Here is a 26,893-nt window from a genome sequence, read left to right as displayed (position 1 = left end):
CGCAGCCTCAAGAAGGAAACGGTCGACCTGGTGAGATGACAACATTAGGACTGAGCAAAAGTCAGAGAGGCACTCAGATCCCCAGATTCATAATTATCATCAATCTGCCATACAAATGATGCTTCATTGGCCACAAGGACCATCAGTAGGCAGCTCATGGAAAGGGGGCCTGAGCTCACAGTGCACCTTGCACTGACTACATTGACCCCTGTACACGAACAAACCTGTTTTTGGTGTGGGGCATATTCAGCCAGGAGTCCCATTGACAGGAGTACAATCCACTTCAAACTGAGTCCTGGTGATCAACGAAGACATGTCTGGAGATGCCCCGGATAATGTTAGGGTACCAACCTGTCACCTGCCATGTGGCCTGATAATCAGGAGTGATGATCTGAGGTGTTATTAATTGCATAACAGGACCCCTTGTCATCAGTGGCACCCTTACAATACAGCAGAACTTTGATATTTTACACCCCTTTTTGTTGCCCTTCATGGCAAACCATCCTGGGCTTGCATTTCAGAAAGCTAACACCCACCCACTTACAGAGTGAGTTTCTGATGCTTGTCTTCATGCTTGCCAAACACTACAATGGTCAGCAAGGTCACCCTATCTCCCCCCCAGTTGAGAATGTGTGGAGCATTATAGGCAGGGCCCTCCAACCAGCTCAGGATTTTGATGATCTAACTTGCTAACTAGATAGAATCTGGCATGATATCCATCAAGAAAACATCTGACAACTCTTATCAGTGCTAAGCCAAATAACTGCTTGCATAAGGACCAGAGATTGACAAGTATGTTATTGACTCCCCAAATTGTGAAGCTCTTTCTCTTGAATGAATCTTCCTATTTGTCTGCAATTGTGATAATTTGTCTGCAATTGTGATCATTTGTTTGCTCATATATGTACATCGCATCTACAGATTTCCATCCCGTTCAGATAACTCTCTCTCTCTCTCTCTCTCTCTCTCTCTCTCTCTCTCTCTCTCTCTCCCCCCCCCCCTCTCCCTCTCCCCCCCTCCCTCCATCCCCCCCACCTCCCCTCTCTGGTGTGGTGCTGCTTTTTGTGTACTTAACTGAATATTTTGTTGTTCATATGCTGTCTGGCTGGGTTCTGCAGTACAGCTGATACTTAAACATGAGTTGTCTTCTGCAATTTTGTTGTTGTTGTTGTTGTTGTTGTTGATGATGATGATATCCACATTTTCTAACATGAACTGTTCCACCGTTTACGATAAACTCTTAAGCTCCAACAAACATGTGAGTAAAGAGAGTAGAAACAAGAAACTGTGTACTGCTCGCAGTAAAATCCTCAAAATATTTTTATTTTTCAAGCAAATATGAATGGATTTGTGAGATTTTTCTAAATAAAATCATCTCAAAATGAATGTTTGCATATGTAGTTCATGTTTTATTGCTGTACCACACATTTCAGTGTGCAAATTAGCACACAAATTCAGAGGTTAATGTGAAATAGAGTAATTATACTTGCTAAGAAGATATAGAGTTCTCATTACAGAAGTGTAATGGCTGATCACAATAGAAAAAGGTTTTATTATTACAAACCTTGGCATTAAGTATTTGCTTTCACCTCTGATACTGGTTGAAGAACAATAATTAACGTTCTTTTATTTGTAGAATACTCTCATACTCATTTAGTGCATGCAGAATAAACTTAGCATTAGTTTATAATCATGATACCTTTTGATTAACATGTGTTATTTTAGCTTATTTTTATGTCTGAAATAGTTGTAATTTTCTTCCTTCTGCACTCAGAGTGTAAGAATGATTCAGACATTTAAATTGGGAGATGCGATGACCATATTGATGATGATGGTGATGATTCACAATACATCTACAAGGAAAAATCCACACTGTGCATATTTATGAACATGAACTGATGAAACATTAAAAAAAATTAATAGCAAAAAATGAGCCCTTTCAAAGGAGTAAAATACTGTTGTGTTTGACATTATTTGGTACTTAGAAAGAAAAGCTAGCTAACGACTCCATGCTCTGCTCTGAGGTTGCTCTTTTTACCGAACAAGTCCATGCTAGCTAATCCGCAACACTTGCAATGTTGTGATATGAAGATTATTGGCAGAAATTGTTAGAAGCCAGTTGGAGGCAGTGCAGGAACTTGAAGCAGTGTACATATCCCAGTCCAGTGATCAGCTGTTAGAATCTTTCAGAAAGTAGTTGGATTGCTACAGGGCTTTAAATTACTGAATTTGGAGTGTGTTTCGCAGGTCAAAGCAAGGTTTGTGACCCTCATATTGACCAGTTTTAAAGTTGTGGTAGTGCAAAGAATTAATTTGGGTCCACTAATGTTTCCAGTTAAATTGACAGAGCATTACATCACTTAGTTTGTCTCGCACATCAAATATCACCAAGAGTCTGTGGCTCTGGCTGTGATAATATGTGTGATTTTGTGCAATGCTATGGAAATTCCAAAGAATGGATACAAGGAATATTTCATGATTGTTGCACTTAAGAAAGTTTTGCAAGAAGAAAACAGTATGAAGACAAGTGCTGCAGACATCCAGAAACTGTCAACAAAAGAAGAAACAAGGGAGTGAGATACCCAGGAAACATTTTAATGTCAAGAATGGACTTTTCCATGTTTATGTGGGAGACGAAAGCCAAAAGTATATTTCATATATGACACATTCAGGGCAGTTACACTACAAAAAAGTTGCAATTGGATTATCAGTTTCATCTGCAGTGTCCCAGCACACATTTTTTCGATGTGAACTTATCAGTCTTTTGCATGAGGGAGAACATCACACTGTTAAGTGAACTGAAGAGGAAATGAAACAAAATTGTTGTATACCTTATTGACTGACAAACTGATAACCATAAGGGTACTAGGACTATGAAAATGTGCCAGAATTTACACAACTCTAGCCAATTCATGCACCAGACATACTATTAGCGGATGAACAAGGACAACGTTATTTCTATATACACAGGAAAACATTCTGTGGACATGGGTAGATAAACAAAAAACAAAATAAAAACAATAATCAGGTTTCGAACACAGGGCACAAAAGTGTAAAGCACTGATGCTAGCCACCACGCGGCCACTTTGTATGAAGCAGTTACTCACTCAGAGGATGTAAAATGCCACGAAAACTTTGACCATTGTATTCTCAGAAACAGTCGAGTATCTACATGTAAGCCGAGACATGTCTGCTTATTTTGTCTCCTCTTCCACTGAGCAAAGTTTCGGGAAATTGGGTTATGGCACCTGCTGTGTTCTCCTCATTGGTTAAGCTGAGCATGTTTGTGTTTTGTACTGTTTGCTTGTGAATGACAAATAAGAGCATAAACAATCAGTCTTTCCTTCTTATCCCACATAGTTGTTCTCCTCTGATCTAGGCTTCTGAGTGACTTTTCTGAATGCTACCACTTTCCGTAAACCTCACCAGTACTTTTCTTCACACCTCTTTCTTCCCCTTCAACTTTTCTGCCAGGAGGAGGAGCCACTGGCTGTGAAACCATGCACACTTTAACACCTTTTATATGTGTGTTTTCTTGCCACCACTTGGTGAGCAGATGTTTTCATCTATTCAATTACATTATACAGCAGAGATACTGAGTCGCAGATAAGCACATCAGAAAGACTATGCCTACCTGTGACTCAGCATATGCTGAGTTGCAGCTATCCATTTCATAATGTTGCTACCTTCCATCCTGGATTTTCCATTGTTGAATTACATTATATTTTTAAATAAATAGTGTGGCATTCATTTAAAATTTTTGCAAAATATTATGTTAAAAATGAATTAAGGAATACTGTTCATTTTTGCACTACATCTTGAACAACTGTGAACCTCTTCAGTAAACAGGGTAGGAATCATCTCCAGCCTTGTGTTAGGACTGAGATTTGTTCTACACCAGGCTATTTATATGAGGGGGGACCCAAAAGAAACCAGACTCAGAGGGCGCTGCCACTTGTTGAGGCAGTGCAGGGTTCTCACGCTAGATGGTGTTAGTAGAGACCTTCATGAAACACATGTGCAGACGGCGTCATTGTAGAGCTGAAGGTGCAAGTGTGGTATTGTGTTTCTCTGACTGTTGGCGGGTTACCTCTGCGAAGTCGTTACGGCAACTTTAAAAGAACAAAGAGTGTGTGTGAAATTTTGTTTCCTGCTGTAAAAAACTGCAATGGAGACACAAAATGCTTCAGGAAGCTTTCCAGGAGGATGCTATGAGCCGCACACAGGTTTTCGAGTGGTTTGGGTGCTTTAAACGTGGTGAGATGTGTGTTGAAGACCAAGCTCGTTCTGGACGCCCTTCAACATCGTGAAATGAGGAGAACATTGAAAAGGTCCGCCAAAAGATCAACAAGGATCATCTCCAAACGATCGAACAAATTTCAGCAGAGACAGGAATCGGTTGGAGCTCGTGCCAGTGGATTTTGAGTGAGAATTTGCACGTGAGACATGTTGCTGTTAAATTTGTTCCGCATCTTCTCACACAGGAGCAAAAAACCATCCGCATGAATGTGTGTCAGGACTTGAAAACAGAGATTGCACATGATCCAAACTTCTTGAACAAAGTCATTACAGGGAATGAGAGTTGGTGTTACGGGTATGACCCAGAAACCAAGCAAGCGTCAAGCAGTGGAGGACTCCCAACTCTCCCAGACCAAAAAACGGCAAGGCAAGTGAAGTCAAATGTGAAGACAATGGTCATTGACTTTTTTGATGTTCGTGGAATTGTGCATCGGGAATTCGTACCCCCTGGCCAGATTGTTAACCAGCACTTTTACTTGGATGTTTTAAGGTGTCTGCAAGAGGATATGAGGAGGAAATGCCCAGAACTTTGGCAATCAGGTGACTGGTTTCTGCATCATGACAATGCTCCAGCACACATGGCCTTATGAGTGACCCACTATTTGGCATCTCAGAGATGATCTGTCGTTCCCCACGTTCCGTATTCACTGGACCTAGCCCCGTGCGACTTTTTTCTATTTCCATGAATGAAAAAAAAAACGCTAAAAGGGAAGCGTTATGATGATGTGGAGGCGGCAAAAACAGCTTTGAAAAGGGCATTGGACAATATCAAACTTTAAGAGTTCCAAACATGCTTCTAACAGTGGGAAAAGAGACTTGACAAGTTCATCGCATGTAATGGAGAGTATTTTGAAGGTGACTGAAGTAATTTTGTAAAAAGGTTCATCAATAATTTTTTTATGACAACAATCCGGTGTCTTTTGGGCCCCCCCTCGTATATCACAAATGGCTTCACTGCTCACTCATTTATAGCAGAGCGAACAGTGGTCTGGAATGTCAGTGGTTCAGGAACAGCTAAGAACATGTATGACTAATGCATCATTAGGAGCTCCATGTAAATGGAAAGAGGCAGCTGGCAATCCACAACTCAGATACTGGATATGGATCTAGTCTTATAGTTACATGTGGTTAACTTAATTCTGTAATGGTGAGTAGGATCAATATCTTCACATACATAGGACTCGTAGAACTTCACATTGTACAATCAACATCTAACCTGGGTCTCACAAAAGCTTTATAAAACTGGATTATGTATGTTCGATCTGCTCCTCAAGAACAGTGCCTAAGCCAATTCAAGTTGCTTTGTGGCTTGAGGGACCTAGTTTTTAAGTCCATTAATGTGGAAAAGGAACAGAAAATTGCAAACCATCCACAAATTAATGTAGGGAAAACAGTTCTGATTCCCACAAACCCTGTTACAACCAAAGAGCCAAATTCTAACAAAATACAAAACAGTAGAACAATCCAATGTAATTCTTGTCATCTCCACGAACATACAGAAATTACTTTATTGACATACAGCTTATCTAAAGTGTCACTAGTTTTGTCAGCAGGAAAACCTTTCAATCCCCCCTCTAAATCCTATATTTGGCCATCCTGACAATCATCAATATCAAAATTTTCCTGAGGAATAAACATGAAAATACAATATAAGAATTAAGAATTGATATAAGAATGAAATACACTGATTTGAGAATTTAAATAGATAGTAACTCATGAAAATATGATACACACATACATTATATAATAAATGTATCACACTTATTGTGAAACGCAGTTGTAATTTTACAATTAATATAACACCCTTGTATCCCCTAACTTGATAAGAAACATTCATATAGTAATCACATACGGACATGAGTAGATAAATGAAAAAAATAAAATATAAGCATTTATCAGGTTTCGAACATGGGGTGCAAAAGTGAAAGGCCATGATGCTAGCCACTGTATCTCCAGGTGAGCTGAGTTTATTGACCTCTAAATTACGTCAAAAACTTGGATGATTGTTTTCTCAGAAATCATCGTGTATCTACAGATGAGCAAAACATGTGTTTGTTTATTTCGACTCCCCTTCACACTGAACAAAGTTTCTGGGAAATATGGTTATGGCACCTGTTGTGTTTTTCTCATAAGGAAAAAAGTAAAAGACTACAGATGTTAAATTAATTAATTTACCATTAGTTTCAAGCTGACGTGGTAGAAGGGGCAGTGTCATAATGAGTCAATCTGAAAGTGGCAGCTATGGAATCCTGGGAGATAAGCAGAGCAAGAAACTGACAAGTTATTGCATATACTACAAAACCATGTACCAATGTGGACCAAGAAACATATATTTTCAATGTAATGTGGCTGCTTGACAAATAAGGCATATGGGATCAATTTGAGGAGCCAAACTTTGAAATTTTTGTTATGGAAAAGTAAACTGTCTCAGACTTTTCTGAGAATTTATGATACTCACTCCAGTGGCCAAGGCAGAACTAACAGTTAGTCTTGCTGTGGCCATGGGAGTGTGCATTTCGGTGGTCGTGTGTGCGTGTACTATTGCTGGAAAAAGAGGTAGTGCTAGAAAGCTAGTGTGAATGCTGTTTTCTGTTGTATGTTACTGTGCTCCATGGATGAAATAGATTGATTGTACCAAAGGTAATGGCAAACATGCACTGTAGATGGTAGTTAGGTTTCTTGTAGAGGTTATATGTTGATGGAATGGTACTTTGGATGTTCCATGAGGAGAAAAAGCTTTGTAAATTAACATTATCAATATTCTCCGTTAAATGTGCCCAATTAGTGAAGAGAGAACTGTCTAAACATCATCTAAAAAAATGTATTGAAAATAATGTTAGCTAAATCTATTGTTTGTCATAGTGCTTTAAGTTTGTCTGGTTGATGAGCCTGTTTGATTCTGATTTTGAGATGCTGCTTGTGCAGGTATGATTAATGCTCACATAAGGGATGCTGCAGCACTTTGTTGCTATTTTGCATGGCTGGAGAAAGAGGTAGTGAAGGGCACAGTATCTGAAGTGTCTGGAGCTAGCAGACTTGAAGAATTTAGAAGGTATGTCACACTAGCAGAAGAGTTTTTTTTTTTTTTTTGTTTTGTTTTGATAATATGTGAATATAATTACTAGATATCTATTTTTTCAGGGAACAAGAGAATTTTGTTGGCCCAAGTTTTGAAACAATTTCATCGTCTGGTCCAAATGGAGCCATTATTCACTACACACCTTCACCAGAAAGCGACAGACTCTTAACTGTTGATGAACTGTACCTGTGTGATTCTGGTGGACAGTACAAGTGAGGTTAATCTTCAGCTTCATTATAGATCACCTTTTTATAGAATTGTTTGACTTGCCAGGAAGTTTCATAATGATTATGTGACAAAAATAATTGTTTTCCGACTCTTTGTCTTTGAAAATTGTATACTTAAAATTCTTTTCATTCTCGTCGTGTTCTTGCTTATCTTTTGAGTGATCAAATTCAAGTATTACTACAGAATTAAGTCACAGTATAGTCACTTAAATATCATTAAATTTTTATTTTCCATACCAATGGTGGTTATATTTGTTAAAACTATATTTTGGCTTTATCATGTGTGTAATTTAACAAGTGGCAGATGCTGTAATAGTGTTTTCTTTGGTGATATTTGTGTACAGAAAATGTTACATGCGTTGATATATGAACAGTTTTCCATAAGAAAGCAATTGAACACTGATAGCTTGAAATGTTGTAGTTTGTCTCAAACAAAGCACAATAATGAGGCAGTAGTAAGAAAAGAAAGAGAGAGAATTTTTAATATACAAATGAGATATATTGCTGACAGAAAGAAGAAATAAATGAAACGAAATCAAAGTAGGTTTTTAAACTAGTCAATCCTGTGGGAAAAAGATAAGGACAGTTTGAAAATTTGAAGAGATGTAGATTCTGCAGAAGAAGATTCCAGCTATGGAATTTTCTCACTATAGTGAAATAAACCTCTTCAGGGACATACTTTGAAATTCCAGAGCATATCAATTAACAGGGTGCTGTGTGTTGTAAAGATATGCCATATCTACCTCTCAGTTTGTTCTTACCACAATTTTCATGACAAACGTAGCAATGTAGAATTCTGATATTCAGTAAATTGACTATTGTATTTTATCTTCAAAGCTGCCAGATAGTAGCTATGGATAAGAGAAAGGAGGCCCAATTTAATTTTTGGATGTACAAGTGCTTCCAAAACCCGGTGGAACTTTGGGGCACGAAGTCTACAGAAAGCCCACTCACAGAGACAGATGTTTTCACAGAAATTCCAATCACCATCCCAGGTAGAAAAGGAAAGTGACCAAAACATTGATGGACTGGCTTAAAAGAATCTGTGAGCCATATTCCTTGGGGGATGAACTTGATCTTTCAAGAATAGATAGCATCAGTAGAGCACTCAGATGACATGGTATTGCCACAGTGGTTGAACCAACAAGAAAGTGTACAAATATTTGAACATTGCAAAGAACTTATACCTGCCATTTGCCACAGCAATAGTATAAAGATCGCATGCAATCAAGTGTACATAAAAACCACCAAGAGAAGCATTAACATCCACCTTAAGGAAAATGAGCAGTTGTCATCCAGGCAACACACACAAATCAGCAGTGGCAGATCATGCAATAGGATCGGGATCCACCAAAAATTCATTTCTCAGATGCTATGGTTTTATCAAGATCTAATCATTACAATGCTAAGATGCAAAGAGGAGCCATAGAAGTTCAAAATAACAGAATTAACTTCAACAAAAAATAGTAATATTGAAATTAAAAGAGGTGATGGGCCTTAGTGTTAAATGAAGAAAACAGTGCCAACTCTTCTGCACTACAAGCTCCATGAAACATCAGAGTGACTGCGATCTGAGGCAGTGATTTGATAATGTCACACGAACTGACATTTGCTTGGGTACTTGCAAACAGTTCGGCATGCTGAGCTTGTAACAGCTTTCTGAGTTGCAATTTAAGATTAAAGAGGACCACTCACCATTAAGCGAAAGTGTTGAGTTGTCGATAGGCACCCACACATAAAAGAAAGAAAACTTGCTAACTTTCAGTGTTATCCTTTGATGAGCTCATCTATGTGCCTATTGACAAATCAATGCTTCCACTTTTCAGTGAGTGGTCTCCTTTAATCCTATATCATTTAAGTTTTACAAGATCTTTCCTACAACAAATTATCAAATATAGTAAAACTTGCTCAAAATCGAATCACATGGGGCTAAAATAATTTTCCAGATTGGACAGGTTTCGGGATTACATACAACTTACTAGGCTACATAAAATTTTCAGATATCATGCACAAAAATATAAACTTATAATTAATGATATGAATATAATAGAGGGAAACATTCCACGTGGGAAAAATATATCTAAAAACAAAGATGATGAGACTTACCAAACAAAAGCACTGACAGGTCGATAGACACACAAACAAACACAAACATACACACAAAATTCAAGCTTTAGCAACAAACAGTTGCTTCGTCAGGAAAGAGGGAAGGAGAGGGAAAGACGAAAGGATGTGGGTTTTAAGGGAGAGGGTAAGGAGTCATTCCAATCCCGGGAGCGGAAAGACTCCTTACCCTCTCCCTTAAAACCCACATCCTTTCGTCTTTCCCTCTCCTTCCCTCTTTCCTGACGAAGCAACTGTTTGTTGCGAAAGCTTGAATTTTGTGTGTATGTTTGTGTTTGTTTGTGTGTCTGTTGACCTGCCAGCACTTTTGTTTGGTAAGTCTCATCATCTTTGTTTTTAGATATAAACTTACAATTATGTACGTATTCACACTCTTGCACAGTAGATGTTCATTTACTGTACATTGTACAGTAGAACACTAAACTATTACACTAACTGATAAATAATACAGAATTTTTACATTTTTACTCCAAATTTGTTTGCCATACGTATATACATATTATTACTTCATTTGTTTGCTTTGAATTTCACACTTTTTGCCACATGTCAAGGAAGGAAACATGTTTGAATTTCCTGTTCAAAATTATTTTTTCTGCACACTATTTTGAAAGTTCCAACAACTTGGGAAAATTTGTGTGTGCTGCAAATTGCATAACATTGTTTATGCATAGCTTCTTCAGGCCTATTAATTTTTCTAAGGGCATCATGTTGCTCCTCTTTTTCTTCCTTTGTTTCTTCCTGATCATCTTCTGTGGTGAAGATTTCGATTAAATCTGTAGCTGAAGTAAAAGTGGACTGAGTTGAAAGAAAGTCATCACTTCGAATATAGTCATTTGCACTACATGAAATGTTTTGTATTTTAATAATTCAGCAATTGCTGCTGCATTTTCTTGAGTTTCGATGGCCATCAGAAAAGTCTTGTTCTTGACCTCCAAACCCCACTTTGTTGAAGCACTTGGTAACCGTTTTGGGCTTTATTTCCCATACTGACAAGCCAATCCACTTTACTGCATCCAAGACAGAAACTGACTGTGCAAGTGCACTTTTAGCTTCTTCAACACTGAAAATAAGAGACTGCTTCAATATGTGCTTCTAATGTGACTTGGATGTGTAAATAACCCCTTGGTCCATGGGAGGTTGGTTGAACTGGGCAGGAATCCAGTTGGTTTCACATTTGATAACTTTACTTTCGGATTGTAGGTCGCATTGTCTAGGAAAATTTGGTAATTTCGTATTTTTGTTTTGACACTGAAAGAGCTCAGCCATTCTTCCATAAGACCACTCACCATCCATGTCTGTCTGTTGCTCCACCGTGTGACTAGAAGCTAACTGTCATGTTTTTGAAACAACATGGTTTTGCCGCCTTTCTGATCACCAGTGGCTTCTCCATTGCCCATAACATGTTTCCACATGGCACTACAGTGAGTCTTTCCTTGCACATTCTTCCGCCAGTGCAATTTCCCGGAACATCCGTAGCTTGATCAGAAGTGAAAGTTGACTCTAGCAAGTACGTTGCTGTTGTCTGCCTCACTATAGAAATTATAGTTTGCATTTTACTTTTTCGCACAGCTTCTGTTTCCACCAAGTAACTGTTAATAATAAGATTACACAGTGGCTTCATAGCGGTTACTAGTTTTCAGTCACAAAGTTGTGCGCCATGCACTTCTGTCAGCCTCATACCGTTCACCTGGACCCAGAACTTTATCTTCTTCATGATCCACTCACTGTAGTGGAGACATATTGATTCTTAGGACTGGTTTTTGACACTTGATTGACTTGGCTTCCTCATTTTTGTCAGCTTAAGCCGAAGTGCTGGCAGCACGTCAATGCCCTCTGTTGTCTGAGCAATACAAATTGGGGTGCAGATAGCTCTATGCTGCTGCGGCTCTACAGAGCCCTTGTCCAATCCCAAATTGACTATGGGAGTGTGGTTTGTGGTTCGGCAGTGCCCTCAGCATTGCATTTACTGTACCCTGTGCACCACTGCGGGGTTCAACTAGTGACAGGAGCTTTTAGGACGAGTCCGGTGACCAGTGTACTGCTGGTGGCTGGGGTCCCTCCATTGCAAACCAGATGAGCACAACTGCACGCCAGTTACGTAGCACATGTTCGTAGTTCTCCTGAGCGTCCAAATTACTGTCTCCTTTTCCCACCCGCAGCTGTCCATCTCCCGCATCGGCGACCCAGGTCAGGGCTAATGATTGCGGTTCGCGTGCGGTCCCTTCAGTGCGAGCTGGAGTCCTTCTCTTCACCACCTCGACTTGTGGTCCATTCATGTACACCTCAGCCGCAGCTTCATCTGGACCTTTCACATGGTCCTAAGGACTCCGTTAACCCTGTGGCTCTCCGCTGTCACTTCCTCTCGATTCTTCACGTTTTCCGAGGCTCTGAAGTGATGTAAACCGATGGCTCGATGGCTGATGGTCGCGTTGGCTTTGCCTATGTTCACGGCAGCCATATTGAACAGCATTCCTTACCCAATGGATGCAGTGTATTCCCTGCGGAGCTGGTGGCCGTTTCTGGTGCACTTCAGTTTCTCTGTTCATGCTCTGCGGAGTCTTTTCTTTTTATGTACTGACTCCTTGAGCAGCCTGAAAACTATCGACCAGTGCTACCCTCGTCATCCTTTTGTAGTGTCCATCCAGGAACCCATCAATACCCTGGAAAGGTTCAGTCATTAAGTGGTGTTCATCTGGACCCCTGGTCATATCGGAATCCCAGGAAATTAACTTGCTGATAGGCTGGCCAAACAGGCTACATGGAAACCACTTCTGGAGATGGGCATTCCCGCAACTGACCTGCGTTCGTTTTTACGCTGCAAGGTTTTTCAGCTCTGGGAGGCGGAATGGCAAAATCTCAGTACACACAACAAACTGTGAGCCATTAATGGGACCATGAATGTGTGGAAGTCCTCGATGAGGGCCTCTTGCAGAGGCTCCGTGGTTCTCTTCCGGCTCCGCATTGCTTGTGTCTGGGTGACCCACAGCTGCCTCCTGCCTGAGTGTCGGTGCAGTGCCCTGTTGACAGTGGCCCATATTCTTCTGCTCTGTCCTTCTTTGGCTGCCCTGAGACTTCATCTTCGATTGCCAGACTCTTTATCATTGATTTTAGCAGACACCTCATGGCTGATTTGGTTTTACGTTTCATCCGTGAGGGTGGGTTTTCTCATTCAATATGAGTTTTAGTGCACATCCTTTGTCCCTCTATGTCCTCCACCCTATTGCTTTTAGGGTGGAGGTTTTAATGTGTTGCAGGGTGGCTGGCTGGCTTTTCTTTTTTATTTTATTTCGTGGTCGGCCAGCCACTGTAATCTGCTTCCTTGTTTTACTCTCTTCTGTTTCTTGCATTTCTCTGTTTTCTTTTCCTTTTGTTCCTTTTAGTGCTAGATGCCTTTACTTTGTTCTTGTGGTCTTTACTTTCTTTCTGTTTTGTGTTATAGGTCTTGTCTGTTTTATTCTCACACTTGTGACATTGTTTTATTAGGAACAAGGGACCAGTGACCTAGTAGTTTGGTCCCTTCCACCCCTTTTTTAAACCAACAAACCAACCAACAACCTTAGCTTCCCCACACACTGCATCCCACAAGAGGAGGTGCTTAGCTTTTAAACTGTCCCACCATCCTGTGGATACCTTAAACTCCACAGTTCCCAGCTCTTTAGCGACTTTTGGAGCCTCACACTGCAATATGCGTCCAGACAAAGTTAAGTTTTTTGCTTGTACTCTTACTAACCATTCCCATACTATCTTGTTAATTTCCTATCTTCTTTGCCTTTCTTTTGATATGCCTGTTTTCTTTAATCCGTTCATCCTGTATCTTATCCTTTTTCCAAAAGTATCGTAAAATTTTTTTTTTTTTTTCATCGCATTTTAAGTGCACCATTATTTCGCGCTCAGAGAGTTTGTCGTTCTCATTCGGCTTGATTACCTTAATCTTTTTATGTTGTGTTACCAACATGTACTTTTTATTCAACATCATTTTCTCACTTAAAAGTGTAGATGTAAAAATTAGAAGAGGAAAACTTTTTAAGATCTGAAACACTAAAACAATCCCAGAAAACTGGAAGATTGCCTTAATTCGCCCACTTCATAAAAATGGGGACTCAATGCTTATCAACAATTACAGAGTAATTTTGTTTCCACCCTTAGAATACAAAATCTTATTGAAAGCCACTCTGAACAAATTAAGTCATTCGTTAAATAAACAAATTGGAAAGTATTAAGCATGATTTACAATTAGCAAAAAATTAGATATATGAAAATATCAAAGATTGGTTTTAAAGGCATATGATTCAATAGACAGACACTCTCCTCGAAACCGTGAAGGAATTTGCAGTAGATGGGAAAACTCTGGAAATAACTAAACACTATTTTACACACACAGTATTTAAAATTAAATTTCTTTTGACAACATCCAGTCCATTCCAGATTGCATCGGAAATCAAGCAAGGAGACTTCTTGTCACCTTTATTATTAAATTGTGTTCTGGAAAGGTTATAAATGAATGGAAAATAGGGGAAGAAAAACAGAATGTGAATAACTAAATAAAACGTGGCAGATTGAAAGATCCAATAAATTGCTTGGCTTTTACAGGCAATCTGTAATAATAGATGGAACCTAGAGAATGCAAAGCAAGTACTAGAACTACAGAAGAAAAAGACAGCTGAAGAGGCAGTCTGCAAATATCTTTTCAAAAGACTGAATATGTGATCAGTGAAAGTAATTCAGCAAGAATTTTAAAAACAAAGTATGGCAACAAAAACAAAACAGTCAGCTTTAAATATCTGGGTAAAAATATAAGCATAAAAAGTGAAAAAAAAACAATTAAAATCTGCATTGAGAAAATGAAAGAGTGTACATGAAAATGAGAAATCTGTATATTAAAAATGTCTTCCTGAAGATATTAAATTAAGGCGTAATACAGTTGTGAAACTAGAATTCCCCAGAGTCGAGAGGTTGCTTTTATCTGGATGCAGAATGGCATCGAAGAGTTAGAGAAGAAAGAATAACCTTGCAAAAAATATTAACTCCAGTCGAGAACAAAAATGACAGTTTGAGGCCAAGTATGGAAATACACTTGTTCTTCCCTAAAATAACATATGAGATTGGTGCAACACATGCTACACTCCATGTACATATAGAGAGAATTAAAAAAGATTAACAAAGGAGATCCACACTTTCATCTACATGATGTAAACAAAGGGAATGGATAGGAAGGCAAGACAAAAAAGGACTTAGAAAAAATGCAGATTGCACAGGACACAAAGAAAAACAGAAAAACTGGAGCAAAGTGGTCAGATGAGGTGAAAACACCTCATTCTGAGAAAACGAAAGTTTTGTAGAAGGATGAAGGAAGAAAGAAATAGTTATCTTGATGTGGTCCTAAGTTAGCCTGAAACAAAATAAATAAGAAAAAAGAATGCAGAAATGTTAATAGAAATAACTTACTGAACATCTTCATTCTTATAAATGAGTCCTACTATTGTATACATAAATCTTTTAGAATATTCACCTTGACAGATTACGAAGGTAATTCAAAGAGGGCACTATAAAATCGGAACAAGACTGATACTTAGGTTGAAATAGTATCACCAGAAGAGAGATGGCATTTTACTGACTTCATGATTTTTATGATCTCTTTGACAGTTGATTGGAAAACTGATGTTGCTGGTAGAGCATGCATTGTTTGTCTAAGTGAATGAAATGAATTTGCTTTCATTTTGTCTCCCTGTGTTTTGAATTGCTGTCAGCAAGAATTCGTTGAGTGTAGTGGGCAATGATTTAAGGAAACTGCATATCATTCCAGGTTTATTTTTTTATTCCTAATAAAATACCAAGCTGGCCTTGTTTTTGTCATGAAATTTTGTCTTTTTGATGACAGTGAAGAATTTTGCAGTACTGCCTGTAAGACATTTTTAAGCCTTGACTTGTTAGTCACTGGCATTAAATAAAGCTCTCTCTTCTTGACAAAAGGTCAAGGTGGCACAGTGGTTAGCACACTGGACTCGCATTCGGGAGGACGACGGTTCAATCCCGTCTCCGGCCATCCTGATTTAGGTTTTCTGTGATTTCCCTAAATCACTTCAGGCAAATGCCGGGATGGTTCCTGTGAAAGGGCACGGCCGATTTCCTTCCCCATCCTTTCCTCACCCGAGCTTGCGCTCCGTCTCTAATGACCTCGTTGTCGACGGGATGTTAAACACTAATCTCCTCCTCTCCTCCTCTTAACAAAAGGTACTTTGAACCCCCTTTTTCTTGGCTTCTACTGCAATTTTCCCTGTCCCATAGTAAAGAATTCATAATGCTGTAAGAATATTTTTAGGAAAGAATTAATTGTTGCATCTATTGTGTGCCCTTCATCATATTCTTTCTATTTTTCATCCTGTAAATTCTCTGAGTAGTGTGTACCATTTACGATTATGTAAAATGTTACCTTCCCATTCTTAATTCAATCTGGTTGATGGCATTATTGCTGCAATTTGACCATCGTGATCTGATAAACCATTCATATGAGGCCCATATCTATTTCATGAAAAACAGTTGGATTTAGAAATAAATTATCAATTGCTGTTGTAGCATGGTCTCCTATCTTTGTTGGAAATGTTTCTGTGGGGATCAAACCAAAGCTTTACACCATTTACCGATGTTGCTGTTATCATCATGTTAGTCATTTGACCAGAATTCTGTCTTCTTCCCATTTCACTTCACTTATCCCTTCTGAATCTAACTTTGTCCTGTTCATTCTCTCTTCTGATTCTTAGTTTTCCCTTACGTCATTGTCTCCTAACATTCCACACTCTGATTCATACCTTATGCGATCTCTTCCTGATAACTTCATAGGCTGTCCTCACCCAGAGATCAAAGTGAGGAACTAGTAGAATTCTTCAGAATTTGTTGCTCATTCTTCCACCATTAGAGGCAGTTTGAATTTTAATACAAAATCTAGGCAGTGGCTAAGGTTGAACCTAGGACCTTTGGATTGGTTGTTAAAGATGCTACCCTTAATGGATAGCTTTAAGCCCTGTGTCTATAAAGTAAGTCCCATAACTTGTGACCAGAAATTTTGCTGTTGCCGGATTGCCATTGTCACAAATTCTGATTATATGACAGATTATTCCTTCTCTGTGAGAAAATGTTGAACTGCTGCTTTCAAAGAACTCAATTTGGGTGGTTATGGTGTAATGCAATTAACTAAAACTAGCTTTGGATTACATAATAAGAGTCAGCAACATAAAGATACATTTTTATGTATTTATTTGCATTTCTTTTTTCAGGGACGGTACTACTGATGTTACTAGAACAATTCATTTTGGAACCCCTACTCAGTTTGAAAAGGAATGTTTTACTCGTGTTTTCAAGGGACAGTTTTTCATGGGGACAAGTGTGTTCCCAACTAAAATAAAGGTAACTAAAACGTCAGTAAAATATCAGTTAAAATAATATAATGGTCAGGAGAAAATTCAGTGATCTTTTCACCATGCATAGTCCACAGTGTACTTTTGTAAAGATGTATACTCTTGATTGCTGAGAATTTCAAAATAAACATAATGATTCATGTGCACAGTAACCTGAATGAGTATATCCATTTCATGGTATGAAGAAAAAATAATAAAAAAAAATCACAGAACCATTGCCATCCTGAACTAGACCCTCCACACAGTGCAGGTCAAGTGCCACAACATACAATAGTGCATTCATTACATTGCATCATTTGAAACAAGACAAAATTACAACTCATCAGACCACACTACATGCTCCCAGTCAGCTACATCCTTCCCCTGTGCTGTTTGGCCCACTGAAGATGTTTTGCTTTATGTGCCACTGTGAGCAATGGCCTTTTGCAAAGTACCTAACTCCAAATGTCCATTGCATGCAGTGCCCTTTGAAATGTTCACTCAGAAACTGGTGGACATGTGGCTGTATTTACTGATGGCCAGCAGTTCCTGGCAAATTGGAAATCAATTGTCATGGAAAAGACATGAAACTGGTCCCTGTTGTAAGAGTGTTTTTATGCTCACTTTTCTTACACCATGTGTGACTGTGAGTGGTAACCATTCGTTGCAGGCACATTGGACAGTCCACAGTAATATGCCAATAAATTGAACAACTTCATTTGTGTTGTGGTCATGGTCATGTTCAAACACTAAGGCTCTATTTTTGCCATTCTGTCATGTCTCCATGTTGAAGCATCTTTCTGCCTTAGCCATACAGCTGGCTGGTACACACATGCATTTAGTCAGCAGCGGAGGGTGACATGACTGCCTGGTATCAATTTTACACCATCTGCAGCACTCTATAGTGACTTGTGTGTTCTTTTAAGGGGGTGACTCATATTTTGTGTGGTGGGCTTATATCAGTGATTACTGGAGTGGAACATGCTGAGTGGACAACAAAAAAGGTGTTGCACTTGTCTTTACATGTATATGATCCAAGAGACAAGAGATATGATGTAGGGGCTGCATAAGAATATTTCAGTATTTTGGAGAGAATATTCCCTTATTTCACTGAATGATGATAAGCAATTTAACCATAGTATAAGCAGTTAAACCGTAGTATACAGTGTGGTTCAGATAGTCTATCCTGGGTTGGTTGTGTGTGAGGAGGGGTTTATCCCATGGATCTGACTTACATGTGTGGCATAGGTATTGACAACATAGAAGTGTACAACACCAGAGCACTGTTAGTGGAATATACAAGAGTGACTGTGAAGGGTTTTTTAGACACTGTCAGAGTGAAGGAATTGTTGGCATTGGTAGGCTTGATGCATATTGTGGAGCCATCAGAGAGGTGGAGGTCATGACCAAGTGAAATGGAAGGGAGAGAAGCTGTTGAGGCCAGGAAGAGGAAGAGCTGTTGATATCAACTGCATCAAGACTGTATGCAGGCAGAATCAGCATTGACGAGTGAAAACGAATGCCAGACCAGGATTCGAGCCAGGGACCTCCTGCTACTAGGCAGTTGTGTTAACCAATGCGCCACATGGATGCAGCTAAATGCAATGTTTATCACAATTGCACAGACTGTCTTGGCACACTTCTCATCTGACCCACATTTCCACCTAGTGTCACCTATCCACAGTCCCTATCAATGTCCTTCATGCTCATTAATTTGAGATTTGTGCAGGAGGTAGACTTAATTGTGCATCCGCTCTGAAGCTAGTGGATTCATTGCCCATCGAGGTGAATCAATTATATTAATGTGTGGTGTCTGTTCTTTTGGACACAACAGTAGATATGGGATATTGCTTGTGTAGGTCAGCTGTCATTTGTATTGCAGATCCAAAGGGTACTCTGGTCAATGTTTGATACACGGTATATTCTGGATTGGAAATGGTGGAATGTGGAATTCAGGTACCTGTCTGTGCTGGTGAGATTTATTAACACAGTGTGCTCAGTTGTCCCATCTCATGATCTATACTGTTCAGTAAGCACAAAGTAACCACACGATTCTTCTTGATTTTTGTCAGAAATTGTATGTTGGGATTCTGTTGAAGCATGGCAATGGTTTCTCTTCATATGTTACTGCAAAGAGGTGTGATAATTGGGATGACTGTTGAAACTCATAATACTTCTGTGAGTCTCCTGATAAAATGTACATTAACACTTTTAGTAGGGGTTATTATGCTGTGCTGCACTTTTCTACATTTTTACTTTTAGTGGAGTTTTTAAAACTGCATTTTTGTAAAACTTTAATTTTCTTCATGTACATACGTATTCCACAAACCATCATACAGTGCATAACAGAAGGTACTCCATACCATTACTAGTCAATTTCCTTTCCTCTTACACTCACACATAGTGCTAGGGAAAAATGACTGTCCTTATGCCTCTGTATGAGTCCTAATTTCTTATATCTTTGTGGTCCTTACATGAAATATATATTGGAAGCGGTAGAATCATTCTGCAGTCAGCTTCAAATGCTGGTTCTCTAAATTTTCTCATTAGTGTTCCTTGAAAAGAACATCACCTTTTTGTCCAGGCAATCCCTTTTCAATTCCTGAAGCATCTCCAGAAGATGTTTGAACCTATTGGTAACAGAGCTAGCAGCCCACCTCTGAATTGCTTCATTGTCTTCTTTTAATCCAATCTGGTGCAGATCCCAAACATTCAAGCAGTACTCAAGAATATGTCTCACTAGTGTCCTGTAATGCAGTCTCCTTTACAGATGAACCACACTTTCCCAAAATTCTCCCAATAAACTGAAGTCAGCCATTCACGTTCCCTACCAGAATCCTCACATACAAATTACATTTCATAACTCTGTGCAGTGTTATGCTCAAGTATTTAGACAATTAGATTGTGTCAAGTGGGACACTACTAATGCTGTGCCCAAAGGGTTTGTATCCTACTCATTCACATTAACTTATATTTTTCTGCATTTAGAGCTAGCTGCCATTCACCAGACAAACTAGAACTTTTGTCTTAGTCATCTCTTATCCTCTTACAGTCACACAATGACACCTTCCACTACATCACAGCATTATCAGCAAATAACCAAACAATCGCAGATTGCTGATCACCCTCTCTGGCGGTCCTTTCACATTTCCCTGTGGCAGTGCCTGACAGTACCCTTGTCTCTGATGGACAATTACTGCCGAGAAAAGCACATGACATACTGGGTTCTATTACTTAAGAAGTCTTTGAAGCACTCATATATCGTGGAACCTATTCCATATGCCCGTACCCTCATCAAGTCTGCAGTGGGGCACAGTGACAAATGCTTTTCAGAAATACAGTATATGGAATCTGCTTGTTGCTATTCAGCCATAATTCACTGTATATCGTAAGAAAAAGGCAAGCTGAGTTTCACTTGAGTGATGCTTTCTGAAACTGTGATGATTCTTGGACATAAGCTTCTCGGTCATAAGGAAATGTATTACATTGGAACTCTGAACATGTTCAAGAATTCTACAGCAAACCAATTTAAATGACTTGTCTTCTTCCAGACATTTGGGACTTGATCTTGGGCAAGAGATTCACTATAAAAGCAAGCTAAGTAAGGGCCAATACTGTAGAGTACTCTTTGTGAAACCAAATTGGGATTTCAGCTGGACCTGGTGATTTGTTTCCAACTCTTTCAGTTGTTTGACTATGGCAGGGATGCTTATTATTATGTCATCTGTATGGGACTCTACTTGATGGTCAAATGACAAGTATGTTTGTGAGGGTCTCCTGCATGAGTGATTTCTTAAACACAAAGTTTAAAACTTCGTCCTTGTTTTTCTACCTTCAACTGCCCCAACAGGACTGGTCAACCAATGACTGGATGGAAGCCTTAGATTCTCTTAGTGATCTTACATAGGACCAGAATTTTCTCGGGTTCTCAGCTAGATCTTGTGTTAAGGAATGAGGTGGTAGTAATTCTATGCTTCTTGCATAGATCTTTTCACAAATGCACTAAACTTTGCATGTAGTCAGTTGTGTGTTCTCTTTTGGACTGTGATTTACAGTCTGTGTAGACTTTTCCCATGATTCCTCTGTGCCTATCTTACTGCAACTAAGTAATGTCATTTCATTGTCTGAGTGAGTGCTCGCAACTGATTACCTGCTCTTTCTTGCAGAAACTCCCTCCTAGCCTTCTTGACTGATTTATTAACTTTTGCCACCATATTCACTATGTCATGATCACTAATCCCCACCTGTATACTGACACTGTCGATAAGGTATGGCCTGTTTGTAGCTACAAGATCATTGCATGTGAGCTACTGAATTAGCTGCTTGAGACTGTTTTCGGAAAAGTGTTCAGAAGTATTTTGCGAGACTGTCTTTGTGTACACCCTCCAATGAATCCACAGATGTCCCAGTCTACATTTGGTAGGTTAAAGTAGTCCCCAACTAGTATTGCATGATCTCAGTATTTATGTAATACTGACTGTAGACTTTTATTGAGTGACTCTGTAACTGTCACAGTGGAACTGGGTTGCCAGTAAAAACATCCAACAATCAACATAGTTTCGCCTAAGTGTGTTATACACGACCCAATAACATCACTGTCACACTCAAATTTGACCTCAATAGTGACAATATTTTTGTCGATTGCATTGAGCACTTCCCCCTTCTGTGGCATCTAATCTGCCTTTCCAATATATACATTCCATGACTCCCTAGATATTTCAGAGCTTTTCTGCTTCAGTTTCAGCCAGCTCTTGGTCCTAAGAGTAATGTAAGCTTGAGAACTTTCCTAGAGTGCAGTAAACTCAGGAACTTTGTTACAAATACTTCAGCAATTTACTGATAAAATTTTGACATTAAGTCTCTTTACTCTGAGTGCGGTCTCACTTTGCTACCTGCTTATTAACTAGCGAGTGTTCATTAGAGCAACTCAAACTACCGCCTAACCAAGAAGCAGCCCATTTGCACTCCATAAGTAGTCTACTCCCTGTGTAGCTGCTTCATTTGCGTAGTGCATCCCTGACCTGTCTAAGGAGTCCAACAAATCCCCACCCAATAATGCAGGTCCATAAATCTGCAGCCAAGACTGTCAGAGTCGACAATGTCTTTGGTTGAGGCCCTCCACTCGGCTCCAGATAAAGGACCCCAACCAACTCTGGGAACACTTTGAGTATGGCATGACAGTGTTACATTGCAGTAATAGAGACAGTCAAAGAAATATTTATGTCGATTAAGTATGTGAACTTGTACATGAATCTCATCCTCCCTGTCCAGTCATGACACAAGCAAGTAATTGTGTTACATGCTTCCACTCATAATGTGACAACTGTAAGAATTATATTGAAGTGTTAGCATACCACAAGGCACACCCAAGAAAGTGCATGCAAAAGTAGCTGTAACCTGTGTTTTTCATACTAGATCATTACATGGCCATAGAATATAAGCAAACTTTTGGTGAATCTAAACCAGTTTGACACTGATGAAGTTGATTTGTGCTAATAGCAATATTTATTTCACTCTTTAGGGAAACTGCTTGGATACATTAGCGAGAAAATATCTGTGGGATGTTGGATTAGACTATTTGCATGGAACAGGTCACGGTATTGGGTCATTTCTCAATGTTCATGAGGGACCTATGGGCATCTCTTGGCGAATTTATCCTGAAGATCCAGGCTTGCAAGAGGGAATGTTTCTATCGAATGGTAAGTAGCTTGGGTACCTCTTGCCTCTTACTTATTGATGTATATTTTGCTGCCTCTCCAGCAATAAAAAACTATGCTACGTCATGTTATATTAGTTTTAAGTAATGAGGGAAAAGTTTGAAATGAAAAGATGTTGTTGCAATAATTTCCAGGGCCTTATTGTGTCACATCACAGATAAAAATTACAAGTGAACTAAAAAGTATTTTGGCGTTGAAGAGTACTGCTGCAACAAACTAAAGCATTTCTTAATCCATAAGGATAACAAAAGTTCAAAGACCATGTAAACACAATGTACATGGTATGGTGTTGCTGTGAAAGGAAAAATGGCAACAGCATATGCCATATCCATTATCAGCACGATCCCCTGTAAAAAGATGTTACTTTCCTGGTTGACCCTTGTGGGAGAAAGGGTGAGGGGGTGGCAGAAGAGACAGTGACGACTAGAGGGACTTGCAGACCTCGTTGATGATATAATACGGGGAAGTCCAATGTCCAGTAGTGCTGAGGGCTCATTGAAGCAAAATTTTCACAATAACTGCATGACTAGCAGAGTGGATGTCCAACTGGATGTCATCTTTGGTGATGACTCTGGGCACAGTGGGATCAGACAGCCTGCCAAACTCAGCACTTAATCAGTCAGAAAATAGCATTGGCAAAGTAGCCTGTAGATAAAGTAACTGTAAGGACTTCTTGGCATAAAGTGGACAAGGCCAGAGTTGTTATGTAGTGTTGGGCTGTTGAGGATGCTGATGTTGTTACTCTGTCCTCACTCATAGTACTATTGTTTGTGAGGGCTGTAATTTGGTGACTCCATTACTGTTTGGTAAAAATTTCCATCTCTCTTAGTTTCTTGATGTACTGCTCATCATCTTTGTTACTAGATATCACAAGTGTTCTGTATAGAATCTGAATCAGCGGTAATTGGTATTGGGGACTCCGAAACTTGTCTCATTTTGAAAGGGTGGTCACAGTATCCAAGACTATCTATTATGGATTAACTTTGCTGGGCTTTTCGTGTCCACCAGGGTAGAGTTAACGAACCTTTGAAAATCAGCAGGCTGAAGGTATTTGAAGACAAACTTGTCAGGGGGATATTTGCAGCTGCCATTTTGACAAATAGTTAAAGCAACACTTAGTCTCCTGTGGCTTATGTCAACAGCTCTGGTTCCTGTTTGGGGTAGCTAGCGCTCTGGCAGTATTTCAGCATTATCTCAAACAGATTACAGGGAAAATTCCAGACTACCTAGACAATTAATTTTCACGTTATATTAAAAGCAGAAACCTCTTGTTTCATTTGAAACATTACAGACAAATGGGTTACAACTGAAATTGAAAAGTGCCTTTTAACACCACACTTGTTAGGTGGTAGCCTTTAAATCGGCCGTGGTCCGTTAGTATATGTCGAACCCGCGTATCGCCACTATCAGTGATTGCAGATCAAGCGCCGCCACACGGCAGGTCTAGAGAGACTTCCTAGCACTCGCCCCAGTTGTACAGCTGATTTTGTTAGCGATGGTTCACTGCCTACTTACGTTCTCATTTGCCGAGACGATAGTTTAGTATAGCCTTGAGCTACGTCATTTGCTATGACCTAGCAAGGCGCCATTATCCGTTACTATTGATATTGTGAATCATGTTCCGTCAAGAGCGACGTTCATCATTAATGGATTAAAGTTAAGTATTCCACCAGCTACGTCCGTTTTTCTAAATTCTAATTTCCTTGTCCTGGTCCAGACCTCACGCCAGCCTGCGTGAGCTAAAACGCGTGCATTTCGACCTCCTCTAGAAACACGGTGTTGGCTCTCTTGCCAACCACAACAAAATGACCGCAGTGTGTCATTTGTATCAAAGGCTACTTTCTGATAACATGAAACTACATTTGGAATCAAATAATGGTAGTTTGACAAACAGATTGTGAGACTGCTTTTCCCACAACTTAAAACAACTTTCAGTAAACAACCTACAATTCCCACAAAGGCTGTGTTTTCATCTTATAAAATTGTTTACCATGTAACAAAGCACCAGACACCTCACACCATACCAAAAAACCTTATTTTACCAGCTTCTATGGAAATGGTATTTACTAGATAACTGAGTCAAATGCTGAACTACTAGCAAATGTGCCTTTATCAGACAACATTGTTAGTCATCAAATACTCAATATGGCTGATGTCATTAATGGATCAGATGGTTGAAACTGCAGACAACTAAAACGATTCCCAACTAATTTGTTAAATGCTGTTCATACATAACTACAGATTTCATGAAGACCTTCTTTGCTGTAGGAAAATAACTCTTGGAACAAAAGCAAAAACTTTGAAATACTACACTCTTTTATGAAAGGAAAAACATGGATTGGAAATTTGTGTGTACATGTGTACAGGTGGGTCATAGTATAGCTGGCCATTATGTCAGACTACCAGTTATCAAAGTTGTAAACATCATTAAGATTCTGCCACTTGAGTTGAGATGTTTGCAATGAATGTATGTTGATAAGCAGGTTGAACATAATTCTCTAATGTATGACAATAACTCTCACTGACTTTCACATGATAGTGTCTCGAAAAGAGTGTATGAACTCAGGAACGAACTTTAGTGGTACTTTGTTAATGAGAAACATTCAAAGTTCTAAGAAGTTCATAGACAGTGATTGTTTGGAGTATGCCATACCTTTGTGACGTCGTTAAAAAACTTAATTCATTGAATGCATTCGTTCAATGTAATGTCGGGCAAGATTTCAGCCTTCAGAAAGAAACTAATATTGTGAAAGAAAAAGCTGGATGATAAGGGTACACATTACATTTACCATGCCCTTCAGAGTTTTAGAAAACACTGACTTTCAGTTGAGTGAAGAAGTTAAGTCTGTGTTCATGAATCATTTAAGTAAACCCAGTGATTCCTTCCCGAAGTACTTTCCAGAAGAAGTTGATCAGCACAACTATGCCAAAGGATTTTTTCAGTACAGAACTTTTATCAAGACTTGCCGCTGAAGGACAAGAACAGTTTATCAATATTTTTTCAGACTCCACATTGAAATTGAAGTAAGTTTGTATCACTACTAGAGTTTTGGAGCTTGAAACAGGAATATCCATTTGATAGTTTGTAACATCCTAGTTATTTGAGATAGATTTGTCAGCATTGGCAGTCAACAACACAAAATAGAGATCATGAGTGGATGAGGAGAAACAGATGTGAGTTGCAGTTTCCAATCTTGTTCAGATATTACAATAACTGATGGGGAAGAACCAAGCTCAGCCTTACCACTGATTTTGTAGCAAGAATAAGATGTAAAAACATTAAAAGTTGATTAAAATGTGTTATGTCAATAGTTAAAAAAGAAATAACTAGTCTTTTCGTTTTTTTTAACCGAAGTTTATTTACCCCACATTTGGGAGTATGCTGTCAAGTGCAAAAGGAGCCACAGCTGTTTATAGTTAGGTCAAGGGAGCTGTTAACTCAAAAAGTTTGAAAACCTCTTACCGAAAGAAAAGTGACATATTACCCATGGACACCCATCTCTATATGATGAAAATTTTTCATTGTGTTACAATCGGAAAGAACTGCAGGTGTAGACTCATATACCATTATGTAAAGTTAATTAAGAATGCAGTAACAGTAACCACACCTGTAAACGGATTGTACTGAAGAGATGCCATTTTCATGGTCCCAGAAATGAAGGGATTAAAGTGACAATTGTTGCAATCATCTTACCTCTTCCATATTGTACCAAAAAAGCCATCAGTAGTCCCTATGGTCGTTTTATAATTTGATAGTGGGGTAGTACGGTCCAGTAAGGAGGCAGACAGTTTGGAGCCCCCAACTATGTTTGCCTCAAAGAGGCTGACCAGAGCTCTTTGCTGATCCACTATTATTAATGTGATTGGATACATGACCAGTTTATATTGTGCTTCAGTTGTGAACAAACTGTTAACCTGAAGGTCATCTGCACCAAAACCCATCAGTGGAGTGGCACTGTGAGAAAGTGTAATTTTCTGAATTGATGAGTCACTGATGCTCTTGTAATTACTAAGAACTTAATTGAATGGCTTTGAATACACAGGGTGATAAACAGA

At 39.1% G+C, this 26,893-nt stretch overlaps 1 protein-coding gene across 2 annotated transcripts in view; it reads left to right on the top strand.

Moving 5' to 3' along the window:
- The window catches only part of LOC126187664 (xaa-Pro aminopeptidase 1), a 160,621-nt gene that overhangs the window by 113,013 nt on the left and 20,715 nt on the right, over window positions 1-26,893 (top strand). For both annotated transcript variants that reach the window (XM_049928890.1, XM_049928889.1), the window contains exons 8-11: window positions 7,225-7,351; window positions 7,441-7,590; window positions 17,001-17,130; window positions 22,642-22,819. In XM_049928890.1, the coding sequence (XP_049784847.1) occupies window positions 7,225-7,351; window positions 7,441-7,590; window positions 17,001-17,130; window positions 22,642-22,819 (585 nt within the window). The remainder of the gene's footprint in view (window positions 1-7,224; window positions 7,352-7,440; window positions 7,591-17,000; window positions 17,131-22,641; window positions 22,820-26,893) is intronic.

This window comes from Schistocerca cancellata, chromosome 5 (genome assembly GCF_023864275.1).
Source record: "Schistocerca cancellata isolate TAMUIC-IGC-003103 chromosome 5, iqSchCanc2.1, whole genome shotgun sequence".
NCBI lineage: Eukaryota > Metazoa > Arthropoda > Insecta > Orthoptera > Acrididae > Schistocerca > Schistocerca cancellata.
Note: the sequence above shows the minus strand (reverse complement) of the source record. Positions and strands in the feature narration are given on the sequence as shown.